Source organism: Diadema antillarum, unplaced genomic scaffold (genome assembly GCF_040938485.1).
Source record: "Diadema antillarum isolate AM-2024a unplaced genomic scaffold, OU_Dant_1.0 seq00000674_RagTag, whole genome shotgun sequence".
In the NCBI taxonomy this organism is placed as follows: Eukaryota; Metazoa; Echinodermata; class Echinoidea; order Diadematoida; family Diadematidae; genus Diadema; species Diadema antillarum.
In genome coordinates this window covers 566,608-585,898 of record NW_027271580.1, presented here as the reverse complement: position 1 = coordinate 585,898, position 19,291 = coordinate 566,608, and the positions used below count along the sequence as shown (strand labels likewise).

At 38.6% G+C, this 19,291-nt stretch overlaps 1 protein-coding gene across 1 annotated transcript in view; it reads left to right on the top strand.

Moving 5' to 3' along the window:
* The first annotated feature begins 9,180 nt into the window (after window positions 1-9,180).
* The window catches only part of LOC139736914 (protein transport protein Sec31A-like), a 30,545-nt gene continuing 20,434 nt past the window's right edge, over window positions 9,181-19,291 (top strand). The window contains exons 1-8 of the mRNA XM_071647588.1: window positions 9,181-9,337; window positions 12,046-12,310; window positions 13,332-13,485; window positions 14,524-14,661; window positions 15,277-15,417; window positions 16,683-16,825; window positions 17,483-17,762; window positions 18,680-18,808. Of these exons, the coding sequence (XP_071503689.1) occupies window positions 12,108-12,310; window positions 13,332-13,485; window positions 14,524-14,661; window positions 15,277-15,417; window positions 16,683-16,825; window positions 17,483-17,762; window positions 18,680-18,808 (1,188 nt within the window). The 5' untranslated portion in view covers window positions 9,181-9,337; window positions 12,046-12,107. The remainder of the gene's footprint in view (window positions 9,338-12,045; window positions 12,311-13,331; window positions 13,486-14,523; window positions 14,662-15,276; window positions 15,418-16,682; window positions 16,826-17,482; window positions 17,763-18,679; window positions 18,809-19,291) is intronic.

Here is a 19,291-nt window from a genome sequence, read left to right as displayed (position 1 = left end):
CATCATAATATACTTACACTTCCATAGTTTCCATGGGCAATGCCAAAATATTCCGGTTCCTGCCTTTCTTCCCTGCCGCCATCCTGGGTAATGGGTCGCGAGCTGACGGCCCTTGTCCCGGCGGCTGGTGATTATGATGGCTGTTCTGCGAATGAATTCTCAACATGAAGAACTGAGAAAGGGTTCATGTGTTCATCAGACGATAAAAGCGTAACTCCCGAGTCATACTTGAGAAGTGTTCCGCTTCTGTCTGGCTCATTGTCTCGTCGTACGCAAAACGCTGAGGTATGGTCCTTTGGATGCCTACATATTGAAGATGTAAACAGATACGTTGACGGAAATGTCAGGTCGTGCCATGCAGCGGGCACTGCACTGTACTGCGACCGGCTACGTTCGGGCAACTATGCACGCACTATCTCGTTGAACGCAGCTGCTCTTCCGCGGCTATGGGAAAGCGTACCTAGCTTCCATGGCGACGGACGGAAAAGCGGTCGTAAAATTCCTCGAACAGTCCTCGCTCATTTATATGGTGTAAAATCTATCCTTTAAAAGATACTGCAATATCTATACTGGTATCAAAATGTCTGACAACAGCTTAAGTTTGTCGGGCTTCGACTACGTCGACTTTCGCGGCCCATCACTCGAATCCGGTGTTTCTTTGCGAAGGCAAAATGGCCGAGAGGTTAGCCTGCCAGATCGATCCCATAATGCACCGTCGAGCGGTACTCGTTGACTAGGCGACTGGTAGTCTACTTGTGCGTGGTGAGTACACAGAGTTTTGATAGGTCGAGATTTTATGGTACCTCGATCTGCACTGCACCTGCTAATATAACACTACGAATTGTGGAATTGAAGCAGTTAATAAATGTGTTGATATCCCTATTCAAGGGTCAAAAGTGTGTTCGACGCGTTCTTAATCATTGGAAAGGTTTTATTTCGCTGAATTTACTTTAAAATGTTTGAAAATGGCGCTTAACTTTTTTTTTTTTTGTGATCAAGCCCTTCATTTATTTGTGTAAATTAATGTAATGCATCATTTTGTCTATGGAAGGATTAGATATTGAAGACAAACGGCTACAGTTCTAAAATGAAGAACTTTAAGGAGGTCCTATGATATTATGAAGTAATATGAACGCCACTATACTAATAGTCACTACAAAACTTTTTTCCTGTTTACCTAAAAAACGGGGGTAGGCCTTAAAAACACAATCTGTATTGTTGGAAAATAGTAACAATTATTGTTAAGCGGCATTATTCTTTTTATTTCCTGTCTGTCTTTTATGGAAAATATAAGATGAAATAGACCTGAAACTTGTCACAGCACGAGGACGTGTATAGTATTTGCAAGTCAGCGTATTTCGGCTGTGTTTACGTAAACATTGCCTGTCGAACTTTTGAAGGTGTCAATTTATCCATTAAAGCTAATTCGATTTGATAATAAAGCCAAGTATGGAAGAATGTCGCCACCAACCCGAGTGAGCTTTCCTGCTCTATAGTATACCCCTCTGCAACCATTCAAAAAAGAAAAAAACCGATGATTGCCACATAGAAGCATTCAAGTCTTCCAAATATTATGAGGATAACACAGGGGGCAACAAAACATTGTTTGTGAGTTCGTTGTGTGTTCCAACCAGTCTCTCCCGCGAAGGGGTACTGTACCTAACAGTCAAGTGTGTGACCCCTGAATGTACCCGAAACGTGACTTCATTTGTCCCCGACTATGTCGCGCCGGGGACCTGTAGAAGGTAAAAAATGGAATACCTTCCGCAAGGATGAGTTCAGACTTAATGGGATGGTTGGTTTTAGTATTGGTTGAGGTGAGTATTAAGATTTTAACTTTTGTGACGTACTTAGAAACCACTTTATATGTATTGTTAAGAAGAATACAATTCTGAGAGGAATTGAAAGTTTATCAGTTGAAGAAAATCGGTTTTAAAATGGATGAGATATCCAAAAACCAAGTAAAACAAAGGGATCCCTATAATAAAAGGTGGATCCCACCTTTCATTAGGGATCACTTTGTTTTGGATATCTCAGCCATTTCAAAATCAATTTTCATCAACCTTCGACTTCCTCTTAGAATTATCTATATCCTTTTTAATAGTTCATAAAAGGTTTCTCATTATCTAAGAAAAAAATCATCAAAAAAAAAAACAACCCTAGGAAACCTTAAAACCCATCTCAACGGAAACTGTACATCCCTTTAAAGGGATAGTACAGTTTTGATTAAGATGAGAAATAGGCTTTCGAATTTTTGCAAGATACCAAGAAAACACTTATGATATAGCACAGAGCACACCATTTCAAGAGGAATTCAAAGTTTATTTGATGAAAATCGGGTTTGGAATAACTGAAACATCCAAAAACAAAGTAAAACAAAGCGATCGTTACAAAGTGTGGGTCCCACACTTTATTAGAATCGTTCTTTTTTGGATATCTCAGCCATTTCAAAACCAATTTTTATCAAATAAACATTGAATTCCTCATAAAATTGCATGCTCTTTCATATTTCATATGAGATTTCTCATTATCTCACCTAAAAATGTTAGAAACCTGAAATTAGGTCTCAACCAGAACTGTACGATCCCTTTAAGGTATATATCTCACTTCTCACGTCTGCAGTATTATACCCTAAATCAATGGGAAGTCTTCCCACCTGCCCACCAAGGGCTGGATTGCCCTGATGTATAGTTATAATTTTTTTATTCGATTTTATTTCTGCATTTTCTTTCTCAAATTGATACATTTTAACAAATATATTATATATATAAATGACATACACAATACAATTTCTACCAATAAATCGATATCACGGAGGCCGACCTGGGCCCCATTTCATAAAAGATGTTAGGATGACAACTCTTGCTGGAATGACCATTTTCCACATCAGCAAACAGCCAATCTGGAAGCTGTATTCTTGTCGTTACATGACAATAGTCATTCCAGCAAAGAGTTGTCATCAAATAAACTCTTTATGAAATGGGGCCCTGGTCACAACTGATAAAATTAATTACAAGGAGGGACCAATATTTACATATATTGTCATAATACTTACATATTCATATATTTTCTTTTATGTTCTTGATTTTTGTTATTGTTGTTGTTTTTGACGCTTTTTCGTTGACGCTCAATTTGATAGTAATGTTGATGACGTTATGATTATGATTATACTTTTTTTTTGTTACAATGGCAAAGTGCACGATGTGCATTGTTCTTTTTCTTCTTTTTTTTTTTTTTTTTTTTTTTTTTGGGGGGGGGGGGGGTTGTAATACCATCTGTGCATATATTTTGTATTGTGTTCAATGATCTGTCCTTCCCAAGTGGATAAAAGTCGAAATGACGTACCGCTTTGTATCATGTATTTGTTTTTTGTTTTTTGTTTGTTTGTTTGTTTGTTTGTTTGTTTTTGTTTGTTTTTTTGATGGAAATAAATTAACTATGAATTTGGGATGATGACGATTATAATTTCGGACGATAGTGACGATGATGGTGTTTATAATGCTGATGATGACGACGACGACACTATGATGACATGATGACAATCATGATAATATGCTGGTGTGGTCATGACGATGACGAAGTCGCTACCAGTAATTTGATTTCATTATAGATTCGGTTTCAACGGGATTGACATTATTTTTGACGATGTGGTGAACGTCAGTCATTATAATCACGCATTTCTCACGGTACATTATAAGTGTCGATGAATTTACAGTGAGGCCTACACGTCAGGGGCGGATCCAGGAATTCCGTAAAGAGGGGGCGTGTTTGCAAAATTAAAGGGGGGCGCACGCACCCCTCCCCCATTTTTTTTTCTTTTTATTTCTTTTGTTTCAACAAAAAATAAAGGGGGGGGGGCGTGCGCCGGTTGAGGTCCTCCCTGGATCCGCCCCTGCACGTCGACAAATAAGAATAATGTGAGAGAAAATAGCCACCCCCCCCCCCGTTTTCTACCGATATGGCTGGCTATCAAATATAGCGAATGCTTGAAATCTGGGAAACTCTATGAATGTTTAAGAAAAATAGGATACTGAGTAATCTCCGTTCATGAGATCTCACACTAACCTGTCTTGTAAAGTGACCAGTCCCAGCATCATCACCTTTCCGTACCAAATTTTATATACTGAAATAAATCTGAGGAAAAGGTTCATATGGAGGGAAAAAAAGTGCGCAATATCAGCCTGTTCGGGAGTAATTAAATGTGGTAATGTGGGTAAATCTCTTTACAAAATACACCTCATTTTGGAATCTGGCCAGGCTTTCTTTTAATTACATTATTTTGGAATCTGGACAGGCTTTCTTTTAATTACATTATATTGTCTCGGCATATATATTCAGAAAACACGTGTTATTGTTATTGTTGATAATGATGTACTTTTTGTTTGTTTTGATGATGATGATGATGATGTAGTTATTGTTGTTGTTGTTGTTATTGTCGTCGTCGTCGTCTTGAGACGCGTCATTCCCATGATCGTATATTTCCCCTTAATTACATAGTCTTAATCAGTTAGTTATTCACATCAGAACAATAATCCTGCAAAGCGGGAGTATAAATATAGTATATACTTCGCATACTAAGAAGTACAGTTGAGGCATACGCCCTGTGCATGATTAATCTTCTGCGTGCCAACTTGATTACCTCTTCATAGGTTTGCATTCAAAATTTGTGCTCATTTGACTTGTTGGCACAGAAAGGGTTAAAGGCAAAATCTGGTCGAGTGATAAGGTATGAGTGAAGAAACCGTATCGATAATCTTTTCTAAGGTTGCGTTCACATAAAGTATACGGTATTCGCTATTCGCTTTTCGCTATTCGCTATTCGCTATTCGCTATTCGCTATTCGCTATTCACTATTCACTATTCGGGCACCCAGTATACCATCACCCGCACCATCAACTCCCCATCCCATGCAGTGAGGATTTCTTCCTCCTACATCCCAGCAATCTCATCAACAATTTGCAAACTGCATCAGAATGTCAGTCTACATGATTATTTTTGCTAAAGGGCAAATCCAGACCAAACTTGTCATTATTTCATAAACGAGAGACGGTATACGCTGCAAAAAAAATCGAACAAGCTCGATTCCCACTATGCTATACTATTCGCAGCTATGCGGTACTTTCGAATAGTGCCCTCTTATGTGAACCGGTGTTAGGAAATCCTATCGTTCTATTCAAGCTATTCGCGTGCCCTCGAAAACGAGCACCGAATACCTGAATAGTATACTTATGTGAACGCAGCCTTAGTATCTCTGAGGCGTCACCCCCTTGCAAATTTCTGGACTTGAGTGAAATAAGTTGGTCTGCTTTTAGAAATTAAACACGAAAGACACTGAATCTTTCTTCTACATTGTACACTTATTATTTTTTATTTTCAACGCGTGTGTTTCTATGGAGGATTATTTACAAGTTTGAATGAGACCATAATTCATTACTAATATTCTTAAAAGTTTGGTTGATACCGCCCTCTCCAGCTGGAAATCATTGAAATAGATATTCAATTAAATTCAAACAAAGAGACATTAACACACGTACATACATTTCTATTCTGCGAAAACAAAAAATGGGGGGTGCCCCCTTAAAAAAATAGACCTGTGATATAACAAATGTGGGTACCTCGTGGGAAAAAGAGGAAATAGGAGGGTGGCAAGCTTACAGCTACAAAAAGCGCAGAAAAATGAGGAAAGACGGAACAAAATTAGAAAGAAAAGGAAAAGTGTTTAAAAAAAAAGAGGAGAGAGAAAATAGAAGGGTGGGGGAAGGTGAGAATTTCATTGTCGTTAAAATGAAAAAAAAAAAAACTTGATCGAAACCTAAATCAATGGTCAAAGCCCACGAAGCCGATTAACCACACCACTGTCCATGACAGTGCAAAGACATCACTGTGTAGAACTATATATAATAGAATAAGATATGAAATGAATCACATAATTTTTCTGGAAAAGAGAACGTGCACTTGACCCAGTTCCTCCGGTTATGGAGTATATGAAATATACCTTTAAAAATATGGCAGTAAAAAGTTTAGGGATTATATAATTATGCATTTACCATATAAATGAAGATTTGTGAAAGTCCCATTCCTTTGCCTTGTTTCACTGCAGTGACATTTCAATCGCTGTATAGAGATTCCACTCTAACGTTGGTGGCGCCTATTTATCATAAAACGAATAAGACTCGAATAACCATTGAGTGTAATTTTCCGCAAAATTTAAATGTGTGAATATTTAAGAAATCTTTGTGCATTCGCTGAATCCATGTTAATCGTACTGGGAGGGCGATTCCTTATTAGTTATTGAGAGTGGCTCAGAAAATATCTGCTTGTTAAAAAGTTTTCTGCCGTTGTACCATTTTTAATCAATTCTACTGCAATTAAGAAAAGAAGAACACTTCTTGCAACAAACGAACGGACAAACTTTGGTGATCGAGCTATTGAGTTGAATGGAAAAAAAAACCACCAGTATATAAATGACAAACGGGGACGTGCAAGGCTGATATGGCAAGACGTGAGTCTCCATTAATAAACAAGAATATTACCATCAATGCAAGTTGAAAAAGGCATTTATTCTGCTCATTCAAGTTTCTTCTTACTAAAACCGTACAGAAAGAGAAAATGGGTATACACATATTACTTTGTATTATACATGTATTTTCACTTCCACGAACACATTATGGGAGTACATTGATTGTATGTAGCTAAATTGAATACTCAAGTATATACAAAATATATACTATTACCCAATATCCATTCACATAGACATCACAGGCCAAGTAAGTAGGAAAGAGCAAGTTTGTACCTTCAAATAACTACTGTCTGCAATATGTTGTGAGTGCATCAGTAAACTGTATCTGCAGCTGTCAAGATAAATTTGGGATGGATATGTTATTTGCATATTAGTTTATGGAGTGATCCATCTTACAAGCTCCGCTTTTCAGAAGGTTGCTCTTTTCCATCGCTATACTATTACACGTATTTGTTTTTGTTTTCTTTGCAAGTGTGTATTTTTCTCATTATATTATATTCATTCGTACATAATTACATTTTGCATCATACTTTGTGTCTTGTACTTTTTATAGAGCCCTACGAAATGTTAAAACTGATTTACATTGTCAAATGTATACTTCGTATAACCATTTATTACCTTCTGTTGGATGGAAATAAAGTAATCGAATTTAGTTATGTAAGAGATGAGGAGTATTACATTATTCTCCGAATGCCCTAGATTCAACTTCTTTTCATCAAAAGTTTTGAGTATAGTACTTTGCCACATCATTCGACACATGTTATTTCATTTTAATGCACGTGTAGTATATTGAGTAATAAAGCTCACATGCTCAAGAGGGAGGGGAGACAGTTATCCGCTTGCTTTTTATGACCCTGTATGACGTATTCGCATACGCAGGGGGCTGAATACACAATCTTAACAGCTTAAACGATATGTTTGTTTATCAAAGCTTGAAACGCACAAATCATTCTTCCCCTCACAATCGTGTCTAGCGACTATTCATGTAAACACTGTCACATAGAGGGCGCTATTCCATGAACACTCGTGGGGCCGTGTTTGTCTCTCTTTCACCTTTATACCACGTACGTGGACTACTGGTATATCTTGTTTATAGATGATTTCTGAATACATTCCGAAGTGACAGGTCCAGCATATTTGGTTCGATTTTATCTATTTAATTTGTTTATATCAATTATATTCTTAGCAATTTTCACACCTTGATTTAGATCATTATAGGTACTATAGCAAAATAAGTAGCCGACATACAGTTTGGTTAGTATTGATGGTTTTGTCTTCTGACATCCATATCCGACCGATAATAATAATAATAATAATGATAATAACAATAACAATAATAACAATAATAATAATAATAACAACAACAACAACAATAATAATAATAGTAATAATAATAATAATAATAATAATAATAATAACAATAATAATAACAATAATAATGATAATGATACACCTGAGTCGAGAGGGACATGGTGGGTAAAACATCTTGTCCAAGGACGTAAACACTGGGCGAGATTCGAACTCGGGTCTTCCAATAGGGAGTCGGGAGTCTTTATCCACTATGCCACAGTGCCCTCTGATGAATATGCGTGAAACAGAGCACATAATGTGTTCTCAGCTTTCCTCAGCATCTCTACTACCCAAACAAAGTGAGGCATGCTAATGGCAAAATTATTTGCGATGAAAATACGAATGATTTTTTTTTTGTCATTAACTGAAATCGTTTTAGAATTGTTAGTATGTTCTCCCCTATTAAGGCTTCTGAGGACCCACATGTCGAGTTTTATTGTCCAATATTGTTCAAATCGTATTATTACACCATATTGTTAACATCGCTAAAACAACTGTTCATACGTCTGCAGAATGTGGTTGTTTGTTTTCACTGTCTGTAATTGAGAAGAATCTTTTATATCCCCGGGTATCCTTGCCTTTCATTTTTTTTTTTTTTTTTTTTGGTCCTATATGTTGCACCCGTGCTCCTCATCTGTTTTTTACACTCTGTTCAGAATTTGGAACCTATGCTTAACAAACTTGTTTTTAAGTAGGTTCCATCATATATATATATATATATATATATATATATATATATATATATATATATATATATATATATTGGGGGTTTTTTTGGCATCTATACATAGAGCCAAAACTTACGAAGATTGACCGCCATGTTTTATATGTTTACATTAATTAACTGTGCATCCTAGCCGGATATTATAATTCACTTCATTTTATTATATTTGATGTACATTCCTTCATTGAGAAATATGAAAATAAATTGAATTGAATTGAATTGTATACAATCATATAATATTATATATATATATATAATTATATATATTATCCTATATATATCATTTCAAATAATGCACATGATATCAATCTGGGCAAAAATGGTAAAGACTAGAATATACATATCTGATTCGATATGTAAATGTTGATTTTACGAGTACGATTTACTGACACGTAACAACATACTACTTAGTATTATGATGTCGCCACATCATTTATAAATACGTGTCGTAGTTTATACCGGCACCCCTTCGCTCCAGACTGCACGCTCTTCAATTTGCACCCTTTTCAGAGCCTGACCCTTTTCACTCATTGCGCCCTCTTGTGTTCAAATTTAGCCACGAGTAGCCGGTGTTTGCCACGTTGAATTGTCCAGGAAGGGCCGACCGGTCTGAAAGTTGCTGAAATCGTCACGTTTTTCACAGAATTCGCAGAACTGAAATACATTTTGACTCCATGAACATCAACGAGTACTAGTATTGAAAGATAAAATCGCCATTTATTTCGTCTAGGATTGTGCTAAAGGTGAGGTTATGTGTATTTTATTAACCTTGTATGTTATCTGTGTGTCGTTTATGTTGGCGTTGAGCTGCTGTAATTTCCTGTGGCTACTTCTGTCTGGTCTTGCCCGTAGTGCTGATGTGTACAAAAAGCCAGTGTGTGTGTGGTGGTACCGTGACAGCTGCCATGTAACTCCCACACAGGATAATTTCACAAACACGATGTTGAAAGTATTCACAATTGACGTTAAATGAATCAATCTAGAGCCTTAATGTCATATGATACAATCTACTTACAACTTGAATTTCAAACTTATTTACTTGCCTGTTTAGTGCAGTTTTGCTACTTTGACTTGCGTTGAGGTTCTGTTTTATTTTTGTATAGATCTACATCGAATTCTAACTGTAAACACACCTAACTTGGTTAAATCGTTTACAGTGCAGTCAGTGCGTGCAACTATATAGACAGAAAGATCCGTCTATCCGGAGAAGTCTTCTATTTTTATTGACATTATCACTCTCCTCTGATCCGTGAAGCCAGACCGCAGACGCAGTCTCCGCGGAACATACACTTTTTGTATCCTCGACGACCAGATACAGACCGATCGATCCTTTCGCCAGTCGGTCAAGTGCTGCTAAATTACTGCCACTGAAGTGTCTTAACCAGGAAAGGCAGGCCTGTACCAGTGCAGTGGCAGTGCATGCAGCTAGCAGTGTAGTCGTAGACAGAAAAATCTGTCTGTCGAGAGGAGTGTTTTATCATTTTTACTGCTCCCCGTAGACATAGGGAGGGGATAATTACATAACATATACTATATGAAGCTGAAGCCAGATGCAGTCTTCATGAAACATACCACAGCTGGCATGGCGCTATCTGGTTCTTGCGTGCATGTCCATTATTTTGCATGTATGGCTTGCATAAAATTTGGGTCTGTATTGCAAAGCAAGCTATGACTTCTATGGGTGGATTGATAGAAATCCTTTTTGCCATAATATACTGTACAGGGGCGGATCCAGGAATTCTGTAGGGGGGGGGGGGGGCATGACTAATATTTGTGGTGCCACTACCGGGTTTCATTTCATTTTTTTCTTTTTATTTCTTTTGTTTTTAACGAGAAATAAAGGGGGGCGTGCGCTGGTTGCGCCCCCCTCTGGATCCGCCACTGCTGTATACGCCATATAATATATTTCGCGAGTCTAAATTTTCGCGAATCGGGAATTCCCGACGATTTCGCGAGTGGTAAAATTCGCGATCATGGAGTCCTGTACTGAACGAAGAAGTGTACACGAGTACGTCACATTTACATCAGGATCAGAGTCAATATTTTTGCGCGTCTTTAATTTTGCAAATAGCACCTGACTCACAAAATTCGCGAAAATAAAAACCTCACGAAATATTCGGCGTATACAGTAATCAGGTCAAATCACTTTAACAGTGGATTTTTCCATAATATATAGAACTCTACAATGTGTATGTAGATATCTACCTGAATTTACCATTACTGGCAGTGGTTCTGTAAGCAGGGAAAATTCATAAAATTTGATCAGTTTTAACCATTGTCAGGCCAATTTATGCTACTTTTTTCTGTCAATTTTGTGAAATTACCAACAACTTCTACCACAGGCAGGCACACAATTCAAATTCTGCACACAAACGAGAGCTGTCTGACGAGATTTTGGCTAAATTCCCTGCAGCACTGGTCCATGACAGCAATGTTTTACTGGTGCACCGGGTCAGCACAAATGTGCGTGCACTTGACTGCATATCTATACATGCAAGCAGTGTGGAGCATGCCAGACTACATTTGTATGCCACTAGATGAATGAGGAAAATCAGAACAAATCAGGGGATCAAAATGCTCTGTTTTGCACAAATATAACAGATTTCATAAAGAAAAAAAAATTGTGAATGTCTACATAAGGTATGCAACTATGCATTTTTGGGCATAATTTATCTTCCTGCAGAACTTCAGTTCTCTGATGGTTTTGACTAATACAACAGAAAGCAGAAAAGGCATAGGCCTATTGCTGGTTTGTAACCGTGGGTCAAAGGCAAATGCAATGTACAATGTACTGTATCTATTCATGTTGCGTTGTCCATATGATTACCATGCCACTTGTCTGAAGGAACTTACTGTAAAACGAGAAATGTTCGCGTGCAATTTAATTTCGCGAATTTCGCTAGTGCCAAGATTCGCGAAATTAAAATGCACGCGAAATTTCTTATCTACACTATATGCAATGAACGCAAGAGGCAATTCGTGAAAATTTCTTGCCACGAAAAAGACCGTCGGCTCCAATTCGCGAAAATTTCGTGCCACGAATATATCATGTTTTACAGTATTCTGCAGTTCACACATCACTTGACCAAAAGTCTGGCCCCTTGAGAAAATGATCATATTGAAGTTGAGGTATCATCCATGCTGTATTGAATGTTTTATGTTGGTAGTATGTTAACGTATGTAAGATTTCTGTCTTCTTGGAGTGATATTCCAGATGGCTGTTTCTCTTCAAGATAAGGGTAAACACTACCAGTAGTTAATCCTGCCAAGACTGTAATAACACACTGTGAAATGACACAGAAGTCATAAAAAGTGCAGTTACTGGTCAGGTGGTAATAACAGAGTTGACATACATGTGATTCAAAGTTATTCTTACAGATGTTTGAATCTGACATCACTCATTGAGATGATTTATGCTCTGATTGCTGCATTGCTTGTTTGTCAAATACAGGTGTCTGCACAGGGGTTGGCCAGAGCCTTTCTTTCTGCTGGTGACCGGGAGAGGCGTGAGCCATGAAGGTCAAGGAGATCAACCGCACCGCCAATATGGCGTGGAGCCCGGCCGAGCAGTATCCCATATACGTTGCCACGGGAACGGCAGCCCAGCAGCTGGACGCGACGTTCAGCACCTCAGCTGCTCTGGAGATCTTCTCCCTGGATCTCGCAAAGGATGGAGTGGAGATGGAGCGGGTAGCAAGCCTCAATACCCAACACAGGTAAATTGTTTTAACATGTAATACTGCTGTACCTGGTAGGCTTGTTTACTGTACATGCATCATTGTGCATAGTGAAACTGTGATGGTGGCCTTGGCACATCCTGTTAAACCAGATATTTTTTTGCGTGCGTGAAACTGTTGTGAATTTCACAAGGAGCCACGATTCGCAAAAGTAAAATGCACACAAAAGATTTTGTCTATACAATCCATTACATGTAGTCTACTCAGATTGACACACACACACACAAAAAAAAAATGTGTAAGCCTCATTTTGCGAAACGTTCATGCTGCTATTGTTTCTGGTTTTGCAGCTTGTGCACATTTGAAGAGATCTTACTGGCATGAGCTTTGAATCATAGGATGAAAAGATCAACTACTTGATGCATTGGCGCATATGGCTCATGACAAATTATTGTAAAGAACCAAAGCAAAACGAGCTTTGATAAATATTCCAAACTATAGGAGAGTACTTTGGTAGTGTGTGTTCTCACACAAGTGCTACCTTCTTGCCCTTATGTGACAGTAATTTATAATTGCTTCTCATCCTCAAGTAATGACATATGGCATCTGTGCAACACAACTGTGCACCATGAGGCATAAAATATTATTTCATGCCTAAATCAGCTTTTCAAAACGGGTATAGAATGTAAAATGTATTAACAGACTAACTAAATTAACAGATCCTATCATTTTTTTTTCCTGTGGGCTTTTATTTTTTGAGATTGAAATGAAAGAAATTACTAAAAGCAGGCTGGCTGAATAAACATCTCTTCATATCCTAATGAGAGAATACAAAGTCTACCCTAATATGGGAATTACATGTACATCATGTACATGTATGTATTGCAATGTATGGAAGACACAAGCATCTCCCGGATATCCCTTAGGAATTTAGATTAGATTTGTGTACAAATTTTGGTAGCCCTGGAGATCACAACAGTCGGTTGAAGAAATGATGTTGTTAAAGGGTAAAGGTGACAGATCCTCTCCCCCCCCCCCCCCCCTGCATTTGTCTACTTAGATTTCACACCTTGGTATGGGGCAAACATGGCATGGCCAACGGCACTCTGGCTAACGGGACAGTAATCGGAGGTACTGACAATGGTGGTATCTACGTCTACAGTGGTGAGAAGCTACTTGCAGGCGAAGATGGTCTGATCACCAAAATGGAAGATGTAAGTTCAACCTGGATGTGGGGTCTGTGTCTCTTATATCTTCTGTAGAAAAATGAAATACAGGAATCCAGGTATTTCGCATATTGTATACACGTTGGTTATATTTCACAGTGTCTTTAATTTCGCTAATTTTATGATTTGACTGATATTCGCAAAATAAACAACCTGCAAAGATACTACCTCTAACCTGTTGCAACACAAATGCGCTGTATGTATCATCTCTGAGAAGGAAAATCACTAACTTTTCTCCTGTAAAGGGATATTATTTATTTTTCATTGAGTGGCTGTAGGTCTTGATTGTGAGATTATCTTTGCAAATCCCAATCTGTGAAATAAGATATTATACTTGCAAAATATGTGATGTGTACAATATATGGTTATAAATCATTAAAAGTACCTATGACAAATGACTGAGGAGGTCTTTGACTTCACGAAATCAAACAATATAAATCATACATTGCATTCAGAATGTAGAATACAAGATATGCTAAACTGAATGGGTATTATCCTGTACCCAACCCTAACTGTACCTGTAGTGAGACAGACCAACCCATTTATACCATATAAGACAGTGAACTAACCCCGAGCTGCTCTGTACCTGTTTGTTGTGTGTATTTCAGACCTGTCACATTTTGCAGAGGGCCTTTGTTATTGTGGCAGTACAGGTTTTTGGATATATAGTGGAATTAACGAGAATACATAACAGGGCCAATGTTTGTATACAACTTGAAATAGTATCCCATGAAGAGTATCATGAACTCATTGAGGACGAGTCCCGAGTATACTCGGGCAAGTGTCTATGAGAAATGTGTGTTGTGGCAAAATCAATCTGTCCTCACCGGGTTAATGTATGAAAGTGTATGTTTGCAACAGGCACTTCTGGGCAAGTTCTTATTTTTATTATTATTTTTTTGATATCAAACCTACAGGAAGAACGGCAGATTTCAAGTTGTCTGTTTAGAGCATTCAGAGATAATGTATTCTAGTGCGGTGAGAATGGGACAATAAAACATGAAATTGTCGTGTGTACGTTCACAGCATTCAGGTGCAGTGAGAGCCTTGGACATCAACCCATTCCAGTCCAACCTCCTGTCCTCCGGAGCCAGTGACTCTGAAATATTCATCTGGGATCTCAACAATTCGGGCACTCCCATGACGCCGGGAGCAAAGTCACAGGTGAGTCCTGCCTAGCCTGAGGTAGGGCCCTATCTCAATCTGAGGGAATGTCATTTGTTATTTTTGGTGAAGTATGGCTCAGTCCGATGAGGGTGCCACTGCAACCCTTGGGTCTGTGACACAAAGGAAACGTAGCAGGTAACTTGCCCCCTGGTAAGATCTCACTGCAACAACAAGAGCTTGTGAAATACAAATACCAACTCTTTCCTTTTACAACATTCCTCACAGCAAATTGGCTCATATAGAGAAAAAAAACAACAACACTATTTATTTGATAGATATGCTGATTATTACAGTGTCTCAACATTAGCTCTAATATTACAGTAAATGGTTTTGTTCTATATTAAAAAAAAAAAGTACTGATGTTGTACCATCTCTGTATTCCTTTCACACCTTTGGGCTGTGAGTCCAAGTAATGTTGCAGTACATAGATGTGAATATGAAAAACTTGCATCAGCTAAAGAATAAAACAAATTGTTGCAGGGTATAAGAAGGAATTTAGTTCTCCATTATCCTTATCTTAAATCATTCAGTTTAGAAAAATGTGCAGTGTTACAATCTACACATAAGAAAAAGAATATCTGACACTGCTTGAATGCTCTTCTTCACTGATAGCCTCCAGACGAGATCAGCTGTGTGGCGTGGAATCGTCAAGTGCAGCACATCCTGGCCTCCACCTGCCCTGGAGGGCGCTGCGTCGTCTGGGATCTGAGGAAAAACGAACCAATCATCAAAGTCACAGATCATAGCTCAAGGGTGAGCATCAAGAGTCTTTTATCCCACAATATCTGTGTTTGTAAAATGAATTATGAATGTATCTTTGTCTTTTTTTTTCTGCACAATAGATATAGATGAGCTCACTGGACTAAGTTTGACATTTAGGGACAAGAAAGCCAATGTCTGTTAGTTTGACTGTGTTACCTCATAATAGCCAGTTCCATGGAAAGAACTGGAAGAGGACATTCGTAATAGCTCATAAGATGTTTAAATTGAATGTTATAGCCTTGAGGGGAGTTTAGTTCTCGTTTGTAATATCCAAGCATCAATAAAATAACAAAAAAACAAAACCAAAATTGTATGCTGTATAGTGTTAGCATTGATTTCATCTTCAACCTTTCAGCCATAGGGTTAGATCTTACAAATTGATCCAGATCTTCTTTAGAAAGTTGTTCCTACCTTCACCTGGTCTTCTGTCCTCACCGCTAAAGGTGCTTGTTGTCCCCGCCGAACGAGTTCGAGCAGGGGACTATGAAACGGGCTCCGTACGTGTGTCCGTGTGTCCGTCCGTGTGTCCGTCCGTCCGTCCGTCCGTCTGTGCGTCCGTGTGTGATCAAAATGTTCAATTTGCTACTTCTCTGTCATTTATGAGCCAATTTTGATTCTGTTTGCTTTATATGATAGCACTACATGGGAGCTTTGAAACTTCTACACAGAATTTCAGTTGTGACCTTTGACCTTGACCTTTGACCTATATTGTACATTTTGCTTCAAAATGCTACTCCTTCGCCATTTCTAACCCGATTTTGATTCTGTTTGCTTTATATGATAGCACTACATGGGAGCTTTGAAACTTCTACACAGAATTTCAGTTGTGACCTTTGACCTTGACCTTTGACCTATATTGTACATTTTGCTTCAAAATGCTACTCCTTCGCCATTTCTAACCCGATTTTGATTCCGTTTGCTTTATGTGATGGCACTAGGTGAGGGCTTCAAAACTTCTACACAGAATTTTGACCTTTGACCTTGATTTTTTACCTATATTGTACATTGGCTACAAAATGCTACTCCGCCATTTCTAACCGGATTTCGATTCCGTTTGCTTTATGTGATGGCACTAGGTGAGGGCTTCAAAACTTCTACACAGAATGTTGACCTTTGACTTCTTTGACCTTTGACCTTGATCTTTTGACCTATATTGTACATTTTGCTACTAAATGCTACTTCCGGCGGGGACATATTTTACGCACCGCGTAATTTCTTCTTTTCCTTGTTTGTTATTCGTCTGTGTTTGTGCGTAGATACGATGTAAAGCAGTTGCATGGCATCCCGAGGTTGCCACACAAATGGTACTGGCGTCCGAAGACGACCACTCGCCCGTCATTCAGATGTGGGATCTTCGGTTTGCTACCTCTCCACTGAAAGTGCTGGAAAACCACCAGAGGTGAGCTAAAGACTGTAGCAGTGTTCTGTTTGCTGGCTGTAATCAATGTGGGCTCATATTTTAGACTGACTATGCATGGCACTTTTGCAATTCATTGACGTCAGATAATGCAAGATGATGAAATTAAGAAAAAAAGCAACAACAAGAACACCTCGGTAAATAAATGTTTCTGCTTTAGAGCTGCCACATCTCTGTGGTTGTGCAGGAGTCTGTATGAAAACTTCAGTATCTCGTCACGTCTGGATGAGAGATTGTAAAAAATCTCCTTTACTTTGGCATTATTTTTTTTGCCCACTGAGATGCATGTGACATTGCAGTATCTCCCTGAGTGCTCTTTGGAGTCTGCATGATTTTGATAGGGAAATGCTGGCAGCCATGCAGTGTGTGAACAACAGTTTGATGTGGAATGAGCAATATTTACTTTCCTCCGAGGGTGACGGTCTTAGTGAAACAGAAATGCCAAAGGGCTAATTTTGCAAATTTGAATTTATACAGTGCAGCGCAGTGCACTACCTTCATTACAATGTCTTATCAGAAGTGCATGACCAAGGTGTTTTTAAGTACAGTATATTGTTTGTGATCTGATGAAAGGATATTGTTTCACTGTCAATATACCAGCTGGTAAGTGAGTAATGTGAATCCTTTTGATGTGTTCAGGGGTGTACTATCCATCGCATGGTGTCCGCAAGATCCAGACCTCCTCCTCTCCTGTGGCAAAGACAACCGGATCCTCTGCTGGAACCCCAACAGCCCCCTGCCGGGCGGGGAGGTGGTCTACGAGCTGCCCACCTCGTCCCAGTGGAGTTTCGACGTCCAGTGGTGCCCACGCAACCCCGGTCTCATCTCCTCCTCCTCTTTTGATGGCCACATCAGTGTATACTCGTTGCTAGGAGGAGGCGGCATGCAAAACGGTCCTCGGCAACAGCAGGTTGACAAGGTAAGTGTGCATACTTTGAGTTGATAAGATGTAAAGGTGAAAAAAAAAGTATCCCATTGGTAGAGTATGCAAGGTTTCACAAAACTTGGGGATGCCAAGTGGAATCAAAGGTTAGCACTGAGGAAGCATGAGCTCAAAAGAGTTTGCAACATTTGCAATAAGGGGCAAAATAACACATTAAAGTTTGCTTTTGTATGAATTTTGCTGTGCTGTCTTGCTGTTGCACATAGAAAACAGTGTGTATTACCCTGCAAGTGCTAAGCTGAGATCATGAACTGCCGCCTATGACGTATTGACTTGCATTTTGCCAGCGTGTAGTTTCAGTGAGCCTCTTCACTGTTTGAGACTTCTCATGATGCTTTGCAAGTGAGAGCTTGCTTGTTCCTTGAAGCTAAAAATTTGATTTTGTTCCCCATTACATTCCAATAGACATCATTTCGTTGTAAATTATAACAACATCTACTATAGAAACATTCCTGACGTTTAAAGGATCTAGAATGTTTGTTGACATTTGCAGTTTCAGTCACTTGAAAATCTTGTGTCCAACAGGTCCAAGAAATATTCATTGTCGTGTTATTTGGAAGTGATAGAGAGATAGATTTAATAAATCTGGTTTGATGATGAAAGTTATTTTGTATGAAAAAGAGCTCCTTCCAAAAAGAAATGTTTTTTGATAGAGTGTAGAAAATTCAATTTAGCTACTTCAGAACACACTGCAATCTGCTTTCATCACTCTTGTATGTAATGTATAAAACTGTTTAGAATTGTGACGACACTCACAGCTCCAAAGGTTGTGAATCATGTGTCATTGTAATGTGAATTGTGCAAAAGAGCAGTGAAAACCTGGAAAAAAATAAAGATGATGAAAAACTATTTAGCAGCATCATTAAATTTTTCTACATTTTTTTTTCTTTCAGATTGCATCTTCATTTCCTGGCACAGATGGTTTCAACCAGCCTGCCCCTCAGACTCAGGCCCCAGCAGAACCAGTCATCCTCAAGAAGCCACCCAAGTGGCTCAGAACTCCAGTCGGCGCTACCTTTGGGGTCAGTATAACACACAGACGGACATACTCACCGACAAGTGCACAGGCACATCCATACACAGATATACACGCGGGTGCATCCACACATACAGGCACACGCACAGATACACTGATTACAAATGCAGGAAGACTTCCAAGTGTGTTGCAAAGATAAGGCAGGTAATTTGCAAGTGCCTTCAAAAAATGTTGTAGGGCTGGCTGTACACAAGTTTAAGACTCATAACAAATATTCATGCAGAAGGAATATGGTACTCATAGTCATAATTATATGATTGTTTGGATCAAATTTTTACATCACTTTAAGATAACAGCAAGAACTTCCACTCCATCAGAAATTAATCATGTACATCATGTGTTCATTATTTGCATGTTTCAAAAACAGGGCAGTGTTTATTATAACACACAAAATGATATACTATAAATAGAGGCATATTCACATGCATCTTAATTTCATGAATTTGCATCATTAAATGCATGCGAGAGT